Genomic DNA, 24,284 nt, shown 5'->3' with positions numbered 1-24,284 from the left:
ATGCCCCGCTGATTTCAGCGGTCCTGTGCATCGACGGTGGCGGTTCTGCGGAAAGCTGACAGAGGGCCCGAGACTGGTTAAAGAGGCAGGATCCGTGAAGTAGTGGGGAAAGGAAGAAGGTAGGCACTCCGGGTTTTTAAGAATCGATCCGGTAACTCTGTGCACAGACCAAGGTAAGAAATATTAAGTATTGCCTTGGGGGTCGGGTATCTGGTGTATGGTAAGCCCTTGCACGGGGAAGTGCTGGCACTACACCAGGGGAATCTGGTGTACGGTAATCCTTGCACGGGGAAGTGCTTGGAAGTACACCAGGGAATCTGGTAAACTCAGGTGTGCGGTAACGCTGGCACGGGGAAGTGCTTGGCGGTACACCCCCATCTTTCAGTACGTTGGTGTGTGGTACACTGCAGAAGGGAAAATTCTGTAGCACATACTGGCGAGGGTTAGGAAAGATGGGAAGTACGAGTTCCAGGGAATCTGGTAAACTCATAGGTGTGCGGTAACGCTGGCACGGGGAAGTGCTCGGCGGTACACCCCCATTTTTCAGTACGTTGGTGTGTGGTACACTGCAGAAGGGAAATTTCTGTAGCACATACTGGCGAGGGTTAGGAAAAATGGGAAAATATGAGTTCCAGGGGACAGGGAGATATCCCTGGGGGAGTGCCTACTAATAGTTCTTCCTGAAGAATGATAAGAAATTGGAAACATAATCCCAAAATTAGAGGGATTGTAAAAGAAAAATAATTTTAAAAAGGTTAAATATTGTGTATCAGTCTGGACAAAAGAACCAATTAAGGAAACAGCAGTATTTTGGCCAAAATACGGGTCTGATGAAAATTCAGGCTTTAAATTTATGTGTAAACAAGAAGATTCCTTTTTCAGAGAAGGAGCCAAGTTATGCTCCCTATAATCTTAATATTGAACTGGTGGCAGCAGCAGTCACTCCAGGAAGGGAGACAGGGACTGTAATTAACACTGTCCCTAAAAAAGTATCGTACCCTAGGCTCCGGCAAGAATTCGAACAAGGTAGAAGATATGTTGAGAATTTTGCCTTCCCTGATACTAACAGTACTAACACTAACTGTGTATCCTCTAAGGTGAACTACCCCCTCCTCCTCCTTACCAGCAGAGAGGTTAGGACTTTTAAGAGGAGAGGAAGTCTTTATTTGAGGACCCCAACAGCCTAGTTGAACAATTAGACCAGTTCCTACGACCTGATTTATACTCTTGGGGGAGGGAATTATGTCTATAAGTATGTTGTTTACAGGGAAAGAAATGGGAATGATCAGGAGGAGAGCTGCTATACAAGAATGGGAAAGAGCTCATCCTCCAGGACTAGGGGTAATACCGGCAGGGCAGAAATACCCACTTGCCAATCCTGGCTGGAATAATAATAGTGTGCAACACAGAAATCATATGAGAGACTTGGGGTCAGAATGAGAAAGTACTTGGGGATGAGACCTGAGGACCCAGTATCCCAAGGGCTCCTGAAAGGTCATTGTGTGATTAAAGCCTGGCAAAATATGCAGAAAATGCTTCGGAAGGTGGGGGGATGTAGTGAACTGACTGGGGGACCCTCCTGCGGGAGGCCCTGGAGGTGTGTGTCCGGAGGGGAGATAAGAAGGAAAAAAAAAAAAAAAAAAAAAGAGAGAGCGAAACTAATGGTATTGACAGTGCAGTGGGTAGTGAGACAGAGGGTTGGAGAAAGAGGAAGAAAATCTTCAGGGGGAGTCAGGGCCAGGATGGAAAGGAGAGGAAGAGAGATGAAGGAATGGCAGGCAAAGAAGGCTGCCTGTGTTGTGGCCTGAGTCCTAGCAGGGACAGGCTTTGATAAGATGTTTTAAGTGTGGCCAGGTTGGCCACTTCGAATAGGAATATCTGGAGTGGAAGAAGGAGGAAAGAAGGAAAATGGGATGAAATATGCTATGTTGATATGTTGTTTCGGTATCTTGGAGGGAAAAGGTATGGAATTAAGTTGGACCCTGACTGAGCCTTTGGTGCTGGTATTAGAAAAGTACAGGCTGGAGAAAGATAAAAGAAGTGTTAAAAGGGTTGCTGAAGGGGTTAAAGGTGTGGCATGTAATATTTAACAGAGCTGTTTGAAGTTGAATGAGCAGGGAAAGGTGATGTAGGCATTATCTAAGTAACAGTCTAGAAGTTTTAGTATATTTGTATATTTGCTGTGGTGTTTGTTCAGTTTCCCAAGCATCGGGGAGGGGGGAACAGCCTGCTCCACCAGGGGCCTCTCCAGCGGCCGCAGGGGGGCTTCGGCTCCAGCGCCTGGAGCGCCTCCTCCCCCTCCTTCTGCACTGACTTTGGTGTCTGCGGGGGGGTTTCTCGCTCTCCCAACTGCTGTTGAGCAGCAGGTTTTTGTTTGTTTCTTTGTTTGTTTGTTTTCGTGGATGTGCTCTCACAGAGGCACGGACTGTATTGCTCATGGCTTGGCTCTGGGCGGCAGTGAGCCCCTTAGGGGCCGGATGAAATTGTCTCTTACCTGCCACGGGGAGGCTTCTGGGTTTTTCTCACGGGGGCTGCCACTGCAGTTTCCCACGCCCCCCACTCACAGCCCCCGAACCTTGCCATCAAACCCAATACACTGGGGAACAGCTAGGTCATTACTGACTTGTGAAGTATCAGGGATTAAATTAACTAACGAAACCCTAAAAAGTGATGGGGGCAGAAGGGGCTGGGATAACAGTGCCACTTTTGGGGGATACCAAGCTGAGACCAGGGGATAAAATGATCACTGGGTAATTATTGTATGTACCCAAGGCAGGGACTAACTTGTTGAGAAGGGATTTGATGATTAAATTGAGCATTCAAACAGTAAATTGTTAGACTGGAATAACAGTGTTATTAATGGAGTGCTCTCAGGCCCTGAGAGCAAACATACATGTATATTCACCTCTGACTGGAAAGGCCCTGAAATGGGGGCGGAAGCAACAATATAGGTGGACAATTTTAGCTCAGGGGTTTACAGGGCCACCTATCTATTTGGGTAAGTTCTAAAAAAGATTTTGGAGCAATTACAACCTCCCAAGGAGGTATTAATGTTAACAAATATGTGGATCATTTTCTATTGTCAGGACAGGAGAAAAGAGTTGTGAAGAAAGCTACTAACAAGCTATTCAACTTTCTGGGAAAGCAGGGCTTGGGAGTATTGAAAAATAAATTACAATATGGAGAAAGAGAAGTCAGGTATTTAAGGCATTTAATGTCTGAAGGAAAACAGAATAAATGCAGAGAGGATTCAGGGAATTGTTGAAAATTAAGAAAGAACTAAAAAGTTTTAAAAGAAAGATTTTTTAAGGAATCAGGAGCTATGAAGTCTGAAGGAAAATGGATACTCCCTGATGGGAGAGAAATGCTGAATAAAGGGATAATGAGGCAAATATTAATTGTTTTACATCAGAAGAGTCATTGGGAGGTGCAAGCAATGTGTGATGTTGTGCTACGAAAGTATGTCTGTATAGGAATATACACTTTAGCGAAGCACATATGCAGAGGATGTATTATATGTCAAAAGGTAAATAAAAAGGTCTTCTGTAACCCATCTAGAAGAGGACGGGAGCCAGGGGTTTGACCTTTCCAAAGTATACAGGTAAATTTTACTGAGTTACTTGTTTGTCCTAATTGACCACGTGACTGGATGGGTGTAAAGCTTTACTGCAAGGGTTAAAGCAGGCCTTAGAGATTGAGTGGGATTTTCACAGCCCCTGGCACCCCTTCTCTTCTGGGAAGGTGGAACGAATGAATCAGACATTAAAGAAGCAATTAACTAAACTAGTGTTAGAAACCCAACTTCCTTGGGTAAAATGCTTACTCCTACAGGTTTAAACAGCACCAAGAAAGGATATAGGAATTTTACCATATGAGATGCTGTTCAGATTGCCCTATCTGGGCAGAAAGGATGAGATACCACAATTCAAAACAAGAGAGTTTTCTTAAGAACTGTATTCTGGGGTTGTCCTCTTCTTTGTCATTTCTCAGGACCTGTGAGTTGTTGGCTCAAACCCCACCTTTGGAATTCCCCATTCACCACCATCACCCAGGAAACCGGGTCCTGATTCGGACCTGGAAAGAGTCAACTCCGGCCTGAATGGGAAGGACAATTACTAACCACTGAAACAGCCGTAAGAACTGCGGAAAAGGTTGGACTCACTATACTCGAGTGAAGGCATCCGTCGACGCTAGTACCTGGGAAGCTGTTCCTACAAAAGACTTGTTGGAAGTTGAAATTGAAGAGAAAAATCTCATAGTGGACTCTGAGCAGGATAAGAGCTTACAATTGTAAAGTAACCTTTTATTTTCACAGGTAACTAACGACTGTGACTTGTGATTGAGAGAAAGAACAAGCCTATAGTGAATTGCAGTGCTCCCAAGGGGGGGTTGTTATAGTAGTAGTGTACATCTTATTTTTTGTATCGATAATTATTTGGAAACCTAAGGTTTAAAAATAATGACAGGGAAAAATTGATTTTGTTTTTAGTGATTCTAGGCCTCAGAGAAGGCCTTGGTCAATTGGCAACTTGGAAAAGGCATGACCAGATAATAGCAAAAATGGGATACCCCATCAAAATATGGGTGACTGTGACAGAGGGTTATGTACCACAATCTGTCACGTTTGATGTTTGTGAGGTGTTAGCTTGTGGAGATTTAAATGCCCAACGACAATTGAGCAGAGAGAACAAATAACTGAGAGAGACCCAACAGCCAGATTGAGAATAGCTGTATGGAAACAATCCTCTATTGCCATCAGAGAAAGGGAGAAACTCAAGGAGAAAACAAGAGAGAAAACAGGAGGCCCTCTGAAATGTGTCAGTTCAAACAAGGTATGGGGATGTGAATGCCTGGATAGAATGGGTCAAATATACCGTCCAGAGTCTCAACCATATCTACTGCTATGCTTGTGCCTCGGGATGACCGATTGCCCAGATAGTGCCCTTCCCATGGGGGTGGACCAAAGACTCCCAAGGGATGCGATATATGATTGCATTGTACCAAGAAAAGACTGCCTGGGGAAATGAGGCCTGTAAGACTCTCTTTGCTGTTTCTTGCATGATAACAATATCACGGTTCCCCCTGCATTCTCTACAGCTATAGGTAACCATACAGCTTGCCTCTCACGGCAGGGTGTGAGTGCTACCTGGCATCTGGGAGAATTTGCCTTGTGCTACCAAGGACTTGATGGGAAACTGCTCAAGACTAGAGATCCCCAGGGCAGATCTCTGGTGGTACGGTGGAGGGAAGATCTTACGGTCCATCCTACCATCTAATTGGGAAGGCACTTGTGCACTTGTTCAATTAGCTATACCCTTCACCCTGGCATTTGAAAGAGAAACATCACAAATACCCAGAAGAAGTAAAAGAGGCTTAGGAATATCATTTGATGATAGAGTATACATAGATTCTATTGGGGTACCTAGAGGAGTTCCAGATGAACATAAAGCCAGAAATCAAATTGCTGCAGGGTTTGAGTCACTGTTCTGGTGGGTAACAATCAATAAAAATGTGGATTGGATTAATTATTTCTATTATAATCAGCAGAGATTCATCAATTATACCAAGGATGCGATGAGAGGAATCGATGAACAACTAGATGCCATCAGCAAAATGGCTTGGGAAAACAGGATAGCATTAGATATGATGCTCGCAGAGGAAGTAGGTGTGTTTGTGTGTCCAATACTGAGCAACCATTGTTGCACTCTTATACCCAACAATAGTGTCCCAGATGGCTCGGTAACAAGAACATTGCAAGGGCTTACCACCCTTGCCAGTGAATTGGCAGAAAAAGTAGGCATATTTACATCCTTGATCGTAGTTGTAGGAGTTTTGACAGCCATTGGTTGCTGCATTATCCCCTGTGTAAGAGGACTAGTACAGTGGTTAACTGAAACCGCACTATTGAAACAAATGTCCATGGAGCTACCACCTTACTCAGATAAGGAGATAATGAGGAGATGGAAAGCAAAGAAAGCAAAGAAGAAGAAGTCTATCAAATTGCACCTTAGAGAAAGGTTTTGCAAAAATCAACAGTTTATAAAAAAAGAAAAGGGGGGAATTGTGGGAATAGAAATGTTGTTTTTGCAGAGTTACATTGTTTAGAAGGAGGGAATGTGGTACTGAGATATGCTTACAGTGATAAGAAAGTTTAGCAGGCGACCTAGTGAAATGCAGACAACCAGACTCCTTAGGACAATTAGGTGAAAATCACGGTGTTAAGTCAAGTCAGATAAGTGAAGAAACATTACCACTTCAAACAGTAAAAATGTCAAAAGAAATTTGAAATTTAACAGGCCGGCAACTGAAGGCCATGCATTGTTTGTGAAGCATCAGATAGATTGTGAACCTGGATTACCCACTCAGTGGGGAAACAGGGGAGGGTCCTGCCATCAAAAGGTATATAAACTGTGTTTTGGAACTAGTAGATGCGCTCTCTCCTGCTTGTGGGGCGCCCGCCATTGCAATCGCGAATAAATTACTACTTCACTGAGATCCTCGCCTGAGCCTAAGTTATTGGCTACGGAGTGTTTCTCACATTTTCCACGCTAGGACTCAGTTCTGGAACACATGGTTTCTCTTATGTCTAAAAGCAAGTCTCCTGTTACTCAGATTATGCATGTTTACGATCAGACTGTTTTAGAAGCCATAGAAGAAGCTGACCTGTTCATATTGTTCAGTGGTGACCAGCTTGGAATTCATTTAGAAGCCAGTAAGTCCACAGAAACATGAAATACCTAGTTTTAGGGATGGCTTTAGTGGTCATTAGGTTGCCAGAGAAGCCATTTAAACAGTGTTGGTTTTACAATTCAGCATATACCTCTTCCAGTGGTGGTACTTCTTGAATAATAATTAACCTTAAATGCTTCAGACAAAGTGGAATTTGTATTTGTATAAAGAAGATAATGTGAATTGGGCAAATTACCTTTCCTTCACTGATGGAAAATGACACTTTGAACAGGTACACTTACATTCACTCTGTCTTCTGGATTCCTGGCCTGTTGATATACCACCAGTCAGCATTAACTGAATTCTCCTCTCAGAAATGAGCCTCTGTTGGTTAGCATGGTATGCACTACTTCTTCTTAGGAACAAAATCTACTCTCAAACCAATTTAATGCACAAGTCTCTAAAGATAAGTCAATAAATGAGTGGGGTTCAGGATGAAGGAAATGAACTTATTTTGTAGCATGATATTTCTGACCTTAAGGTGAAGTTACTAATACAGCTGCATGAAGACATTTCTTAGAGATCCTGCATGTTGTCTGTTCTTCACTTGGTGTCTAGCAGTATTCACAGTGTCTCTAAGCACAGGTTATAATTGAGGAAACACACATACTTAGGAACAACAAGTCCAGATGTTATCTCAGCAGTATCTGCCAATACAAATTTCATAGAAGAAGCCTTTTCCTGTGTACAATGGCAAAGTTTGTTTTTTGAAGGCTTGAGGAGGCTTCAGAAATACTTTTCTGGGTCTTGATAAGAATAACAGAACTGTTTGGAAATCAGGGTCCTTAAGGAAAAAATAGGGATAAGTAATTTCTGTGTTGGGAATTGGCATACAGGGCCTGGACATGTGCCCGTGGAACAATTGTTCGATCTGAGCTTGCCTTAAGCAACCAGGAGTAGGCCTTAGAAAATCTCATGGCTTGCTGTAGCTGAGCAAACCAAGCTACCAGGGCAACTATGAGAAGTTCCCATGACAGTGTTCCCACATCGTCCAATTGAGGAATTTAGAAAAATACTGTTACCAGTAGCTGGCTTCAAGGACAAGGTCTGTGTGACTGCTAATCACAAGGGGGTTGTTTTCTTGTAGTTGTTTGTCTGAGTGCTTTTGACCAATAATCTTGTGTGAAACACTGTCCGCCCCTGTTAAGTTCACTATAAAAGTTAGGCTATTCGGGCAATAAAATGAAGCTTGCTGATCACTCATATTGAGTGCTCTTGTCTTCCTTCCGTCGACAACACTTCTGATGATCAAAGGCAAAAAATAGCTGTGTGAGGAAGAGATGAGACAGATTTATTTTACTTCAGTAACTGGTGGTGTGTGGTTGCATCTGTTTCTTTGCTCAAATCATTGTCTTTTTTGCAGCATTTTCCTGGGAGAAACAGGACCTCAGGGCTGGTCTGCAACAGCATCTTTAGGTTATAAGATGTCTAATGATTAAGTTGGAGCATTTTGGCCTTCAGGGTATGGACTTAACTTTCTTCTTTAAAGCCAAACATATGGATTCGTGTTCCCCATATTGTGAGGTTTGCAGCAGTGTTGAATGCTTTAAATTTAAAACAAAACAAAAAAAAAACAACAAACAACAACTGTATGGTAAAAGCATGGCTACATGCAGTGTGGTTTGTCTTTCATTTACAAATGGCTCAGAAATAAAATGTGGTTTATCCTGGAACAAGCAGAAGCAATTCTTACTTGGGATCACTTCTATTTTAAAACTTAGCTCCCTATAGCAAATCATTTTGATGTTGATGGTTCTTCAGAAATGTCAAGGGAAGATATTCTTACAGCAGAAAGCTGTGGCATGATTGTGCATTTTAACTAGTGACATTCTCTCAAGTTTCCAGTTGATCGATTTTTTTGTTAACTCTATTTTCTTCTGTGGTCTTGGAGGAAATATGTCTAGGCCACAGGTGGTCTTCAGGCAGAGGCCAGGATGGTGAAACTCCAGCAGAGTGGCTAGCTTTAAAACCACATGCCGAAGCAGAAGAAAGCTTTAGACTACCCAAATGGTAAGGATAAAATGACTCAGAGTATTTTGACGGGCTTCCTAAAATATCAACAGCATTAGAAGTTCTAGGAAACAGAACTTCATAGTTTCTGTGGGATGTCAGGCTTTTGCCTAATGCAGCTCTTGAGATAATAGAAGAAAACATGCTTGAACACTTCAGTGCAAAGAATTTCTCCCCATTTCATGCAGTTAAGACTTGAACATCTGTGTTGTGTGATTACGCACAGGGTACTGCGATGACTACCACAGCTTGATCTTGAAGATAATATAATTTAAGGTACATAGGCCAAAGTTATTGTTAAAAAAAATAAATAAATCCAGATGACCGAAATTTTCTTCTTCCCAGCACTGAAAGAAATTGCTCCAACAAAATACTGAATTACCTTGCTTTGGGACTTAGATACAGTAATGAGTGAGGCTACTTTAAATGTTAAGTAGAATTGTTGTAATGATAATGTGTGTTTTGGAGCACAGTCTTATAAAATAGAGCTTATGCTACATGACTGTTTCTTTTTACATCTGTGTAGGTATCAGCTTTCATCTTTGAACTTGAAAATAATATTAATCTCAATTGTTTTCTTACCTACTCCATGGAATAAGCTTTTTCACGCATGTACTAAATATAGAAAACATCTGCTGAAAGCTAGTTTGATTTAAAACAAAACAAAACAAAAAACAGCAACAACAAAAAAAGATCAACTGATCTGTAAGTGACATCTTTAATCCAGCTGACAGTCCGAGTTGGTTGTTAAAAGAAAAGCACGGTTCAGTGCAAGAACACGTCTCTTACTTGGAACAGAGTCATGCCAGGTTGTCATAAGAGCTGTGTGAAAAGCAGATGCAACCTCTCATAATTGTTGGTTAGTTCCTGGTGCTCAGCCATGCTCCTGTCTGAACCCACAGCTGGCTGCTCTCAGGCCATAAACACTTTGGTGGCAAACAGTGGGAGGTGAATTTGGGGGGTATTAAGGTAGATATGAAGAAAGATAGCTTATTTGAAGTTCCAGTAGGTGTGAGCAGCTTTGGAAATCCCTGCGTCTCCAGCAGGGATGAAATTCTGCTTGTGAGCCGAGAGCTAGGTGAGAGATTTAAAGCTACTAGTAACAATGACTTGGCATTGAAGGCCTTCGGTGTTGACTCTTTATCACGTGGAAATGTTACAGACAAATTTAGTTCCTCTGCGTGGCTGCTTGGGAGTTATGAAATCACCTGCTGAGTATTCGGCATAAATGGCTGATCTTAGTAGGCATGTAAACAGGAAACAGTACGGGGATATTCAGGATGCTATTAGGTAGTAGTCAAACACGTATGTTGGATCAGTTATTAGGTAGGCACGCAGAGAAGTGACTCAGACTTGTATAACCATTTCTATTCCTACTCCAGTTTCTGTTGCTTTCCAGTACTAGCTTTTTGAAGGTTTCCATACTGCTGGGTTTGGGCTTTGGGGCTCTTCTGAACAGGATTTGAGAGGTGTTGTTTTATGGCGTGGTGATGGTATCTCCAGGCTGGTGCCTGGAACAAGAGGTGAGTAGTTTCACAGGGTTTATGTACAGGTAGTGCCTTGAGAAGAGAGACTGGCAGAGCTGTGCTGTCAGAGCAGGGATGCAGCATGTCCCTGTGAAAGGCAGCGTCCAGGCGGACTTGGACGTAGGCTGGATTTTGCTCTGGGAGTGGTTTTGAGCTGCCAAAAGCCCTTAAGGCCCTTAAAAGAGCTGTTGTAACGTGCGTGCAGGAGGTTCATTGCTGGCAGAGTGGGACTCAGGGAGCTCGTATCTGGGGTGTGCTGCTGGCTGGCTGAACTGGCCTAGTGGGCTGCAAGCCACGGGCAGGCACTGAGCTGGGAACTGCGAGCTGCTTCGCTCTGAAGGAGGCAGCACACCTAATGCGGGTACAGAGATCATCGAGTTAAGTGTTAAGGCTTCTCTTTGATCTTTATTGTACGGTTTTCTAGTAGCAAGTGGGATGAATAACAGGCAGCCTCGGAAATGCTGTGTGAGTTGCCAGTGCTTTCAACTCTCTGAGCATATGGGAGTTCTTAACAGAAAGCATTTAGAAGCGAATTATAGGTGATAGTGGCAGGAAAGGGAAAGTCCTCAGTCTGGGCTCGAAGAAATTTTTCTGCAGAGCAAAGGGGTTAATTAAAGATATCGGTGTCCTCTTGGCATCTAGGTCTTGCTTTCTCTGGGAGAAATGTGGTGAGCCTATGCAGATAGGCAGCCAGCCTTACTGCCGTGGGAGTAGGTCAGTAGTTCTCCAGCACAGAGCTCCCTTTATAGAAGGTTTTTTTGTTATGTTTTTGTGCTGTTTTTAGACTTCTTTCGTGGTTCAGGCAGGGCTGTTTTCCGTGTTGAAAGAGCTTGAGGAGTATCTGGCAACAGGTTGCTTATTTTGGTGTAAGGCAATCCAAGAGCATTCCATACGCATGAGTGCATAGGATACACAGCTCCAGGCTCTCTTTAGTGTGTTGGGAGAAAGGCTTTAATAGTCTCCTATCGGACTGCTTGTGGTTATTATACTCAGCACTTAACGAATGCTCCTGATACAGGAATCTCCGACTTTCTGGTGGGATTAGTAGGGAAGTCGCTTTCCTTCTTAAAACGTCGAGGTGACTTCTGCCTGCTTGAGTAATTGCGCTGGTTTGGGTTATGCTGTGCTTCGGAAGAAGCTGGCAGTTGTTTAGGAGGATTCCAGCTTTCTATGCCGAAAGGTTAAAAGCCAGCGTGCTCAAAAGCCAGCTTGCTCAGCTCAAGAATGTGCTTTATTCAGACCTGTCAGTGCTTCTGGGTATATTCTTTAACTCTTGAGACTTCTTTTCCTGTGGCTTCTTGGGATATTCTCTCTGTAAGAGTTCTGTGGAGGTTTTAACAGATCTGTTTCTGATTGCATTCCTGCCTTTCGTTAACTGCAGTCTCCCACAGGAGTTGAGGAGTTTAAGGTTTGCTACTGTTAACAGACACATTCTTTCAACAGATTTATGCAATTCCTGTGCCCGCCCCCCTCTCCCCTCCATATATCTCTGCCCTCGCATAAGGAGGAGGGTGAAAAAGGGAAAAAATAGGATGCAACTCGGTGTGAAGTTCAGGAGCTTATCATCATGTTCCCCCTCCCTGTAACAGACCAGCATTTTGACCCCAAGTTATTATTTGTAATTACTTGGGTACATACTCTTTTACTGTAGCATGTTATGGCTAATGTCATGTATCTGAACCTTGTCCAGTAGCAAAATGCAACTCGATTCTGTCTGGTGTTGGAGATGAGTCTTTGTTTAGCATAGCGCCTTTCAAAAGCATTCAGGACAAAAATGTCAGGCTGAGCTTTTGTTTGCCTGAACACGTGAAAACGGAGGCGAGAGCTGGCTTCGTCCAGAACTTGCTGCCTACCCAGTCATAAACCTCGGGGGGTGCCAGGGAGGCGTGTCGGAGGGGCTTGCTTTTTCCTTTGAATTGTAGGGTGTTTTTTTTCTGACTAGGATTCTTAGAAATACTCATCATGCCTTATTTTGAATATGTGTACCACACAAATGTTTAACAGTTGTAGCTTCTTTCGTAACTAATTAGACTTAAACTTCACCACCCTCAAAAAAGAGGAAAAAATGAGAAGTCTTAACTGCTCTTCTTTTATGAATAGCAGCATGTAGTTTGAGCAAATGAGTTACTGCTTTTCCAGTGTGTGCTGACTGAAAACCTCAGTAGACAATTTAAGAAATATGACCATATCTTCCTTTTTAAGATCAAGAACAGCCAGCCAAAAACTCCAGTGTTGCTCTTCAGACTGTTTCATTCTACTATTTACTTTCCAGTAGGAAATTTTGCTTTCAGAAGGATTCTTGCTAAAATTAAACTCTGTAAACATGACGTGGAATAGTAGCTGTAGCAGAAGCAAAGGAAAACTAACGACATTAGCCTAGTTTCTGCACCGATACAGTTCTGCAGTACAGGTAAGGCTTTGATATCACACACAGCTGGGAGTTGTCTACATTACTTCAGGTATTAGCATGGTGTATTAGCATCTCTTGGAAGAGCTTGTGTGTGGAGGGAGTGGAAGATGCTCCTGTTGCAAATTGCAGGTGAAGACTGGTATTGGGAAGGGAAAGCAGACAGGGCCAGCAAAGTAAGCGTATCAAGAATTTATATCCACTTCCATGGTTTTATGGAGACAGACTGGATTTCTTTTTCTTCCATTCTCCAGCCTGCCAAGTGCTGTCAAGTGATCTTCAGGATGTAGGTACATATTTCTACTGTAGATGCACACATTAACAAATGTCTGGCTCTGTATCAGTCTCTGCCAAGATCGTCAATCTGTCAGTGGGTGGACAAATCAGTGTCATCTGTTATCAGACTTGTTAGGGAGCTTAGCAAATGGTGCTGTCCCCAAAGAATCTTATACTCAGTGAGTGTCTTGAATAGCTTGTAATAGTAGGGGCCCTTGTCTTTCTGCATTTCAGAGAAATAAATAAAAGAATCAAGTTCCAGACACTTCCTTGCTTCTGGTAAGTCTCTGGCAATGTGAACAGACTGAAGTCATAAATGGACTGTTGGCTTAATGGCTTAGCGTTTTGGGAGTCTCGATGCAAGTAGCCCTTTTGAGAGACTTAGAGGCTTTCATTTCGTATCTATCTATATTTTAGACATTAGCTTTAGTGTTGTTTACTAGCCAGACTAAATATGTTTTGCGCTAAAGCTCCGTGCGTAGAGGTGACTGTTTTGTTTTCCAGTTACCAGTCAGATGCAAACTCAGTTGCTTCACTTCAGAAATCAGTGTTTTAAATAGTTGTGCACTTAAAAGCTATTTAAAGTATTAAAGTGCACATAAGCTACTGTCTTACACAACCACATGGATGTGTAAATGCATCATTCTCGTGTTTCAAGGGTTTGTTACTGGTTTTGCCTTGTTTTTGATTTTAATCTCCTGGTATGTTTGAGAAATGTGTCTCTTTAAATGAGCAAAATGCCTGTAAAGGAGGTGGCTGGACCAAAAAAGGAATACTCCCCTAGCTGCTGAGTACAGCTGGAAAGCTGAAATAGCTCGGCGTACAACTGGCAGGGAAATTACATTGGTAAGCAGGATTATCCATATATCTGCTGGTGAAATACAGCAAATGACATCACGCTCAGCTGAAATCTGTTCCCATCTGTGGAAGCTGGCTTTGTTCTTATCTGCTCTATTAGTGCAGCGTGCTAATATACACTGTGAAATACAAAGTACGTTTTAAAAATAGCACTTGAGCTTTTACATTGGAAAAGCCTTGGGATAGTTGGGCACGTCCTTAAAGTGTGTCAGCAAGTCACTGCAAAAACAGCAGAGGAGGAGTGCATTTATAATGTGTAGCAGGAGGTGCTGCTAACAGCTTTGAGATTTTTAGGGGTATCAATGCAAGCAGAAGTGTTAGAAGATGCCCTGCTGTTGTAGCTTTGTCTCTGATGCTGATTGTGCCTAGGCTCCCTGCGGCTGCTCTGTGTGTTTTTGCCTCTGTCTTCAGCCAGCTGCAGTGAGCTCTCCTACTCTTGCCTCTGTACTCTATCTGTGATTTATAGGTTGAGGGCAAATCTGAATTTGCTGACCTTCAGCCGTGCTTCCTGGTGATGAGAGGGCTTTCTTACTGTTAACATGCCTGGTAGCTTTAACCAAGACTGGGTGACTTTGTGTGAAGGAGGTAGTGATGCCAGAGTTGACAGAGGAGTCATGCCATGCTCTATGTCAGCTCTAGGGAAGAGATAAAACCTTCACCGTACTGGTTCCTGTTATTACCAGCTAAACATGTTGATGCCTTTCTTTATTGGTCTTATCCACCCACTTATTGGGGAGAGGAGGAGAGAGATGGAAACTCTGTTTTTCCTCCATCAATGGACAAGTTCTGACACTTCCATTTTATGGCAGCATTGAGCACTAGTAAGTGACAGCATATTGTGTTACATAGCTCTTTGTTCTCTGGTTTTAAAAATGAATTCCAGAAGATTTTTTTTTTTTTAAGTGAATACTAAAAGCTGATAACCTTGCTGGCTTTTCCACATTAACTTACTAGCTCACAGGATCTGAGTGGAGCCATGAATCAAAATGATGTTGACTACTGGAAGTTTAATGGTATTTTAGATGATGCCTTACTGTTTTTAATCTTTTCCTCTTTTTTTTTATAACGAAAATAAGTACAGTTCCCAAATAATAAACATTGTTCCATTTGAAATCTTCATTGTGGTGTCCATAATGTTCCCAGGCATGAACAAGTCACTCACACGAGGAGTAGGAAGCAATTCAGATTTTTCTGATTTGACCAGGTTTGAGTAAGGCCTTGAGTAAGTAATAAACTCTCTTCTTGAAGATGGGTCGTTTCCAAAGCAGTGTTCAAAAAAAAAAAAATAAAAAATTTCACTTTATCCTAGTATGTGCTTCTAGCAGATTTAATATGATGTCAAATTGGGAAAATTGCTGATGAAATTTAAAAATAAAACTAAGCTTTTATTTAAAAAGCATTATTACCTGACGGTTGAGTGAATTGAAAACTATAGACCAAAATCTGTTAAGAAAAAGGTTCAAACTGTTTCTTTCGTATGCTTCATAGGAAGAAATTTACATGTGCAGTCTTCTAGTAGCTATATAAATAACTTTGGACTGGTTTTGAGAATCTGGGAGTTGTACTTAGATGACCAGTAGCTGCTGGCATATAATTACGGCATCTGGCATAATTATATTATATTCCTAGGATGACATTCAGGAACCTCTTCAGCCTTTTCTGCTCAAAGGCATTTCCATACTTGAAGTCTTTGTTGTATTATTTAATAAAGCTTTCCTAATGTCTGAAACTTAAAGGTTATAGTTTGAGCCAGAAGAAGGGAAGGTGAGAGGCATTGGAGCTGATGGGCTACTGAACAGGGCATTGCCCAGGGACAAAGAAGAGAGGAAGAGCTCTTGTCTACAGAAGTTCATCCAAACTAAGGCTGTTGGATCTAATAATGCTACTTCTGTTTCTAGGTCTCATGTTGTTTGGGTGAAGTGAGGTTTTTGACTGGCGGTGTCGATCTCCTAGTCAGCAGAAATAAAACCGTTCAGGGGTATTAGACGGTTGCTTTCCTTGGTCATAGGATGAAAAGTGTTTGGATTAAAGTGGAGTTGTATTTAGGTAGACTTTAACAGATTACGCTGAACTGGAATTCAAATAGTCTGGGCTTTTTCCAAGAGACATTTCAACATCTGAAATGTGTAGGTAAGCTCACCTGCAGTGGAATAGCAGCTTAGCCTGTTCTTGTTAAAGAGCTTCAGGATCCTGCCTCTGCTAACTCCGTTTAGTTAGCACAGACTGTGAAATCCTGAGCGTCTGGGTCCAGATGGCAAACTACCACGTTAGTAGCTCTACTAATAGCCCTCCTACCCCAGCAACAGATTTCCTTCCATACGTTAACAGGTATGTGTTTCTTATCCTGGTGTATTTGATGTTGAAGAAAGTATCTCACCTTTGCTGCTAATAGGTCTACATTTACTAAAATTTAAGGTACTGTATTTTAACTGTTGGGGGTTATTTTAGTATTCAAAATAAGGTTCCTACCAAGCAGAAGACTTCTGCCGATGCATCAGAGAGGAGATTGGAAGATGGGGTGTATCAGACTGGTGCAACTCTCAAATGTACTCCGATGTCTTGTATACTGCATGGAAGTATTTGCAATTAACATCTTGTAGACGATGGTGGCTCAGGGAGTTTTCTAAAAATACAAAAATTGGGCTAAAGTTTTTTTTATTATTTATTTTTTTTTTCAGGGCTGAAACACAAAGTAGGGCTTTGTAGCGTCATGCAGTGTTCTATGGTGGTTCCATAGGTAGAACCACTTATTTAAAGCTACCTGCCACAACTATGAAACCTTAAATTTTAGTTGATTATTTACTTTGGTAAACTTGGACGATTTGAGTTCAAATCTTACATGCTGTATCTTCCCCAGGTGGAGTCTTCCTTAAAATACTACATGATGCATCTTCCTACGCTTAGCTCTGAGCAGTTAATTACTACAGAGTTCTGAACCTGTTGGGGAGATCTCTGGGTATCATGAGATGTGCCAGTTTCTCCCACGTAACCGTGCTGAGCGGTTTGTAAGTGCTGGTGCAGAGATGTAGCCAGACTTCTCAGCGACTGCTGCTTTAGGCCAGTTGGAGCTAAGGGCAGGCAGTTGCCTGACTTTACAAAGCGTGACAGACTGGTGAAATGAAAGTCAAGACCTCCTGCAAGGAGGCAGAAACCACAGCTGTGGCATTTATCATAAAGAACAGTGCCACCGGTCTGTGACCAAGATAGTTTTTCCTAGAAAATGCTGTATTGTAACAAAAGCTTGTTAGAGCAGATCTTTTTTCTGATGCTGCTCTCACTATGGATTGGTTGGCTCCCTCTCACCCTTCTCCCTGCACCCTATGTTTGATAAATTACAGCAAAAATTGTTTGTCTGAGCAAAGTTGGGTTAATTCCCACATGCCTCCATTTCTATGTGTTGGTTTTGCAGCGTTTTAGCAAAAAGCTGAATTTGCTTAACTCTTCTTCTTGTGTTATGATTGTTTTTGAAGACTTTCCTGTTATCTGATAAAAGAAGATGGTTCTAATTCCCTATGATAATGGTTAGAGGATTTTCAGGTGTGGTTGCACTGCTAAAATGGAAGCAATCTTTTGGTATGGACAGGACTGCAGGACTGGTTTTGCTCACAGCTAAACCAGAAGAGCTGCTAGCTCTGCATTGTCTGCTAGAGGCAGTCCTAGAAAACTGCTGTCTGCGGGGTCATGCAATCTTTTGGTATTGTTTTTATTCCTGTGTATTGCTAAACTTCCTCCAAGGAACCTGTAACACTGATTTTTATTTCAAAGTATGTGAGGTTTTTTTAAGTTGGTTAGTTTACAATAACAATGCATTGCCGCTCCTTTGCTACATATGGTATAACAAATCCTGAAAACTCTTTTTATTTTCCAATAGGCTGGTGTTTGGGATGCTGTATCCTGCATATTATTCATACAAAGCTGTGAAGACAAAAAATGTGAAGGAATACGTAAGTCGCATTCATTTTAATTGTTTAATTAAATATAGCAGTGACATTTTCATTATGCAGTGCAATAGAATATATGAAAGGTGACTTCGACTGTCTCAGAATTATATATAAAACCTGTGTGCGTGTGATGGCAGTCCTGTGATTTCTGTTCGGAATGCCAAAGAAGATGACTCTAATTCCCTATGAGAATGGTTAATGGTTTCTCAGACTTCGCATACGGAAAGGCATCCAACGTACTATGCTATATAAAGATTTTAGAGGAGGTTTTTGAAACATAAACCTTAGTGTTAGCTGTATTTTAGTGGAATGCCCCAAATAATGCAATTTTGGGCAGCGAAGGGGGAAGCTTCCTAATTCTGCCAACACCCATGGCATAAGCGATTATAGGTTCGGTTCTTGTTGATGATGTGAACAGTGGCAGCATTTTAACCCTCATTGCATATGGGTCAACAAGAGGTTCAAAATCTATCTGAGAAAAGGATAGCCCTGGTTAATCCATCGTTCTTCAAAGATTTAGATACGATGATGTAGAGGAAAGAAGCAGAACAGTGAGATGGGGAAAGATACTTTTGCAAGTCAGAATTAATTTGTTAAATTGGGTACTTTTGGGTGTGAACAGTGATGATTAATGCAAGAATGGCATGCTGTTGCAAGGAAGTATTCTTACCTGAACCTTCTTTTTTCCCTTCATTTTTAACTCGGCTCCTTGACTTAGGACAGGGAGGCAATGCCATCGGTTATATTAGTTTGGCAGTTACAACTGTGACCTAATGCTGCTGTCTGGGGACATAATGTTGCTGCTCTGTACTTGTTGCAGTAGCAGAATGCAGTAGATGTTGTTCCTCCTCTAAATGCAAGAGATACAAGCCAGGCCACTCCATCAAGGCTCTGAAATGAGCGTCCTGTTCATACATATTTCTGCTTTTTTGTGTGCAAGCTGATTAGACCTTATTTGTGCACGTAGGGCTACTGTCTGCCACAGGTAAGCTTCCGAGAGGAAAAATCATTGAAAATAATAAGAGAATTTACTCTGTATCATGTTTGCTTTACCCTGCCAGGAAAGTATATAAATGCAAAGAGCTTAAAATCCTGTTTTCCTCCCTGAACCCTCAAAAGGGATTTACAGGGTTAGTAGAAGATACCAGTTTTGAACTCTAATACAAGCTATCACTTTGAGGTTTCTGTTGACTCTAACAACACGTTCTCAAAAAATTAAATGTCCCTAGAATGCTGAGATTTTGACTCAAATAGTCAGAACAGTTAGCTGTGACTTAGCTTTTTTTTTTTTTTTTTTTTTTGAGATGTCTGTTGTTTCAACAAGACTGCTAGTAGGACCTGGAACTGTATTTTTCCAACTGTGTTTTTTCATCCAATTTGAAAACAATACCTTCCAGTGACCTGTGATCTTTGACCAGTCCCTGCATCTGCAGTTGCATACAAAATGTTCATTGGGCTGAGATGAATGAAAAGCATCTCATTGTTTCTAAGCCCTCTTTATTTTTTTTGTGTAACACTGTGATTTTTTTTATAGGCAGCGAGTGACAGTGATTGCTCCGTGAATTACCACAGCAGTGCTGGTTAGGTTAAGTGTCCTGATAGATCTTAGAACGATCAATGTCTCGTCTTCCCAGCTGGATCATTTTCTCTGGAGAGGGTATAGGTTACTGCAGCCTTCCAAATGGCACAGCTCCGCTGCCAGTTACGTGCTGGCCCAAGCCCAACTTCCTTTCCAGGGCTGTGTGTGGCTCGGGACCATCTGTTTCTGTTTGCAGGACTGCAAGAGCTTTATAACAGGGTGAAATTTTGGACTTAGCCACTGCTTCCACCAGTTCACAACAACAACAACAAAAAGGAATCTTGACATGCTGTATGGGTCATGATACAGCAAAATGTTCACAGAAATTTCTTAAAAATTGAGCTTTTATTGCTCCCATTTTTGATAATTTAGAATCAATGTATGTACTTTTAGTTCTAGAAGTTCGGACTTGCTCCTTTGAGATTTATTTGTTCTTTTAATTACTCTGGTTTAATGGAGTTGACTAAAATCTTTGAGGAATCTTTTCACTGTATTACACCAAAGTGCCTGCAATAAGGATATGAAACATAGTTTAGAAGTCTACTATCCAGTCTTCTCAATTCTTGGCTTCAAAATCCTGACTTGAAAGACTGTGTTTCAGCCAAAGCCAACAAAGATGAGCTTAACACTTCATAGGAAAACACCCAGCAAAACAAATCTGTAATCACCCTTTTAACATAAAAAGCAAAATCTGACAAAAGCTTCTTTAACTTTGTCTTTAAGAGTAGAGCAGCTGATGGTCTTCTGGGCAGTGTCAAAATATTTACATAGGCCTTCTGTTTTTTTTCCTCCCCCTAATTTTTCTGGTATGAAAACCACTGCAAGTCAGTTGGGTTCACTTGTCAGGGATACTTTGGTTACCTAATGCATTAGTTGTACTAGGGTATGATTTGCCCTGTGTTTTTGAGAGTCTGTGCCCAGACGTCAGCAGGACTCCTGGCAGATGTCACCTGCCCTTCTGCTGTGTCTGTTAGTGTTCGTAGCATCCCTAGAGGAACTCCGTGTCCAACGTTGTTTGGCATTGGATAAATAGATTAAAGATTGAATACCTTGGGTAGAACGCTTTGAAAAAGGTCAGTATTTCAGGGCTTTTTAAACATGCAGTTTCGCACGTTTAAGATGATGGGGCAAGTGTGGATGTTAATTTTATTTTTATTTCAGGTGTTGACTCTGGTTCATGGGAGGGTCACCAGTCTGAATGTCACATGGCCTGTCAGAGATGACTTCAGCTGTTGTGTACTTTTGCCTTAGCTTATTCAAGCCTGAAATATCTAAATCCTCTGAGAGATTGAAATGAAGAATGTCATCACATGACTGAGTTTCTTTTCAAATTGAAATGCAGAAAGCTATTGAAGATAAATGGGTCTTGTGATAAAGGAAGTAGTTTTAAAGCTTAATGCATAGCTATGAAATAAGCAGGAGTGTCGTGTTAGGTTTGGACTTAAGTTCACCACACGTACAAAAAAGTTTTAGAAGTATAGATTAAATCTGAGCCACATCCTCTGTGGGGAATCTATGTATATTCCTCCCTTTGAAAGAGGGTAACATGAATTTAAGACTTGAGTTATTATCCCGCAAATGTGGTGGTTAATGCTTTGTGGGCATACCAGTAGAGTTAGCAATCCGTGTATAGCAGAAGAAAGAAAGTTACTGCATCTGAATGCAGGAGTTGCTTTTCTTTCTTTTTCCTTTTTGCTTGTTCCTTTTTCATTTGTTTTAAGCATAGAGCACGTTAGAATTTAAAGAACGTGTGGGTGTTCAGTTAGTAACAACTGAATAGATGATGGTGTTTTGCACGGGTCTATCTTGGAAATACATTTTTGTGGTTACTGATATTTTAGAAAAGACAAATGCACGGAACTACTATAATATTTGTTCTGAAATACGTAGTCAGTTTAGAAAGCAAGATTTGAAACAATGTTCAAGAAAATAAGAGATTTAATCAACTGGCTATTAAAATACAAATTTTAATTCTGTTTTTAAGAGCATTGCCTGATTTTCAAACAGTGATGTATAGTCTTCATGAAAAAAACAAGCACCCCCCAACAAATAAAAAAAAAAAAAAAAAAAAAAAAAACAAAACCCTGAAGCATTAAGATGCTTAGACGTAAGTTCTTTTGTTAACAAGAATTTTGTGGTTCTTGGCATGTGAATAGAATTAAAGTTCCATGAAAATGCTTTTGTCTTGCCTTGTTCCAGTGTCAGCACCATAATGCCAAGCACACATGTAGAGCCTAATTTCAAAATATAGCTGAATTAGCTGGATAATGGATGTGGTACACTAAAAGCAAGGGCTATCTGAGTTACTGACACTGTTTTTTGTGTGTGTGTGTGTTCTGGAAACACATGGATGAATATTGAAGAGTGAAATATGCTTTAGTGCTATGCTGGGATTTGCACTTCATGCTTACGATAATCTATTGACTATTTACAATGTTTTGTTGTCATCATTAAAGCTTTCTAGCAGCAGAATCAAATCTGTGAAGTCGTCCTGGGTGAGGCTGTGACCCTGGAGATGCAGGCATTTCACTCAACTCATTGATGCTGCCACCAGTTCTTAGGAACAGAAAACCCTTAGGACCTTTCTGTGATTTCTCTTGAAACCAATTTGATGCAGACCAAGACACTGTTGAAATTCTTGCTTTGATATCTTTGAGCCAATGGACTGTAAAGTGCATTGTGTGTTCTAAGGTGAAATAATAACTCCTACTGATGATAGTATTTTAATTTTCAGGTTCGCTGGATGATGTATTGGATTGTGTTTGCTCTCTATACAGTTACTGAGACAATAACAGACTTAACAGTCTCTTGGTAAGAGCCTGCTTTTTATGAACTCTGGATGTAACTATATTTGTTTCATATGTTCTTTGATTTGTACTGATACAATTTTATAAAGAAGTCATACTTGCAGATAGCTTTTTTTTTTTTCCTCAGTAGAAGATTTCAGAGTGTGTATGAAGAGTAACACCTGTTTCCAAGCTTGCTGTGTGCTGTTGCTTGAAGTAGTGACTACCGAATTTCTACCTTTGCTGAAGCTTAGGAGGGGAAGGAAACTCTTAGAAGTGTAGACGAAGATTACTCTGTTTATGATTGTGTTATGCAAAGCAGATATTTTTCCATGTTTTGCAGATGACAGTATATTTCATAAACTAAATCCATAGGTCTAATTTATTTAATTTATTTAATATAACTTAATATATGTGAGGAATCCTTTATATTATTATATAATGCTTTTTTTTTTTTTAAGAGATTTCTTGTTGATTTAATTAGTACATGTCTTATTCCTGGTGTTGATTTCATGCAACTTTTGGCTTGCCTTTAGGTTTCCGCTGTATTATGAACTGAAGATAGCTTTTGTTATTTGGCTTCTTTCCCCATATACTAGAGGGGCAAGTTTAATCTACAGAAAATTTCTGCACCCTCTACTTTCTTCTAAAGAAAGGGTAAGAAATAACTTTTTATATTTTTAATGCCTAATATGGAAATACCATATGCTGAAATGCTAACCATTGCTAGATAAAAGATCAGTGTGTTACTGGCTTGCAGGGCAGCATGAATTTGGAGTAGAAAAGTGCATATGAATGTCCATATATATGCCTCTGTTTAACTTGCATGAGCAGACAGTCTGTGACTTGCTATTGACATGAGACGACAGCATAGTGTTCCTGATCTACCCAGTGCACATTTGGGAGCCCAGCTGAGTGGAAGTGATGCAGTTAAATGTTTCTGCTGGAAGAGCGTGTGCAGTACTCCCTATGCAGAAGCTGAGTACCTGAGTACAGTTTTAGTGATGGCTCTTCATGTCACAATTTTTTTTAGCATACTTAACGTAACTTCCCAGGATAAATGATGTTGGTGACTTTGTGCAAAGTGAAAGGATGCAATGAGAGGCTTTTCACTGAAGTGTAAGGGAAGACCTATTTGCAACAGAAAATACCCAAACAGAGAATGGCTACAGGATAGTTAGCTTTAGCCAAAGTATGACACATCTGCATAGTTATTTTTCAGTATTGTTTCGTGTGTGTAGAAAGAGCAGTTAGCAAAGGTGTGAAGACTACTGCTGATAAACCTCACAGTACAGAATGTAGTATTTATTAATAAAGGGCAGGGCTTGACCAATATTAGGTAAAACAGGTAGCTGACACAATTGGTACTGATTTGAACAATATCATCTTGACCGTCTGAAGGTTGAATTGCAAATGGTTTCCAACTTCATAAGCTAAACGGATTTTTCTCTGTGTTTTGCTAGCTATTGTGAACTGTGTTGAAGTTTTTATTTTTAACTCCAGGCATTTACCACAGCTAGAGGGAAGTGTCATGTCTGTATTGTCCTTGATACTTATCTGAGTCAAAGTTCTGGCCTCTGAAGAACTTTTTTTTTTCTTGAACAACATTTGTCTGGCAGTTTAAGCTTACTCTCTGCAAGGAACTTGTTATGTAGCTGCAATGTTTCTGAGTTGGACAAAAGTAATCTGTTTTATCTTCTTTTTTGGTTAGACTTAATCCTTTTTAGATTGAGAGAGTGGAAGTGAATGAAAGATTAGTATACAAAGGCAAGAGTAATTGTTCCATTAAATAGTTCTTTCTGGATCTCTTCTATATTCTCATATTGATGAAAAATAATACCGTGTGGGTAATATGCCTCCTGTATGCACAGTCCTTTAATACTTATGTATGTTTTGCTTTAGGAAATTGATGAGTACATCGTACAAGCTAAAGAAAGAGGCTATGAGACCATGGTGAATTTTGGAAGGCAAGGATTGAATTTGGCAGCAACTGCTGCAGTGACAGCAGCTGTAAAGGTAACCTTTTGCTTATGTTAATTGCTTTTGTCCTTGATATACTTATTGAACAGTGTGGTGATACCAGGATTTGCCATTCCTGAATAAAGAAATGAATTCCACAAATGTGTTGAAAACCTGGAACACAATGTAAGGGCTGCAGCACTGTAGTTCTCA

At 40.9% G+C, this 24,284-nt stretch overlaps 1 protein-coding gene across 2 annotated transcripts in view; it reads left to right on the top strand.

Annotated features, from left to right (window-relative positions):
* The window catches only part of REEP3 (receptor accessory protein 3), a 45,823-nt gene that overhangs the window by 6,524 nt on the left and 15,015 nt on the right, over positions 1-24,284 (top strand). For both annotated transcript variants that reach the window (XM_068689138.1, XM_068689137.1), the window contains exons 2-5: positions 17,678-17,750; positions 22,061-22,137; positions 22,649-22,769; positions 24,015-24,128. In XM_068689138.1, the coding sequence (XP_068545239.1) occupies positions 17,678-17,750; positions 22,061-22,137; positions 22,649-22,769; positions 24,015-24,128 (385 nt within the window). The remainder of the gene's footprint in view (positions 1-17,677; positions 17,751-22,060; positions 22,138-22,648; positions 22,770-24,014; positions 24,129-24,284) is intronic.

This window comes from Anas acuta, chromosome 7 (assembly GCF_963932015.1).
Source record: "Anas acuta chromosome 7, bAnaAcu1.1, whole genome shotgun sequence".
Classification (NCBI taxonomy): domain Eukaryota; kingdom Metazoa; phylum Chordata; class Aves; order Anseriformes; family Anatidae; genus Anas; species Anas acuta.
The sequence above is the reverse complement of the archived record's forward strand: the minus strand, read 5'-3'. Positions and strand labels throughout refer to the sequence as shown.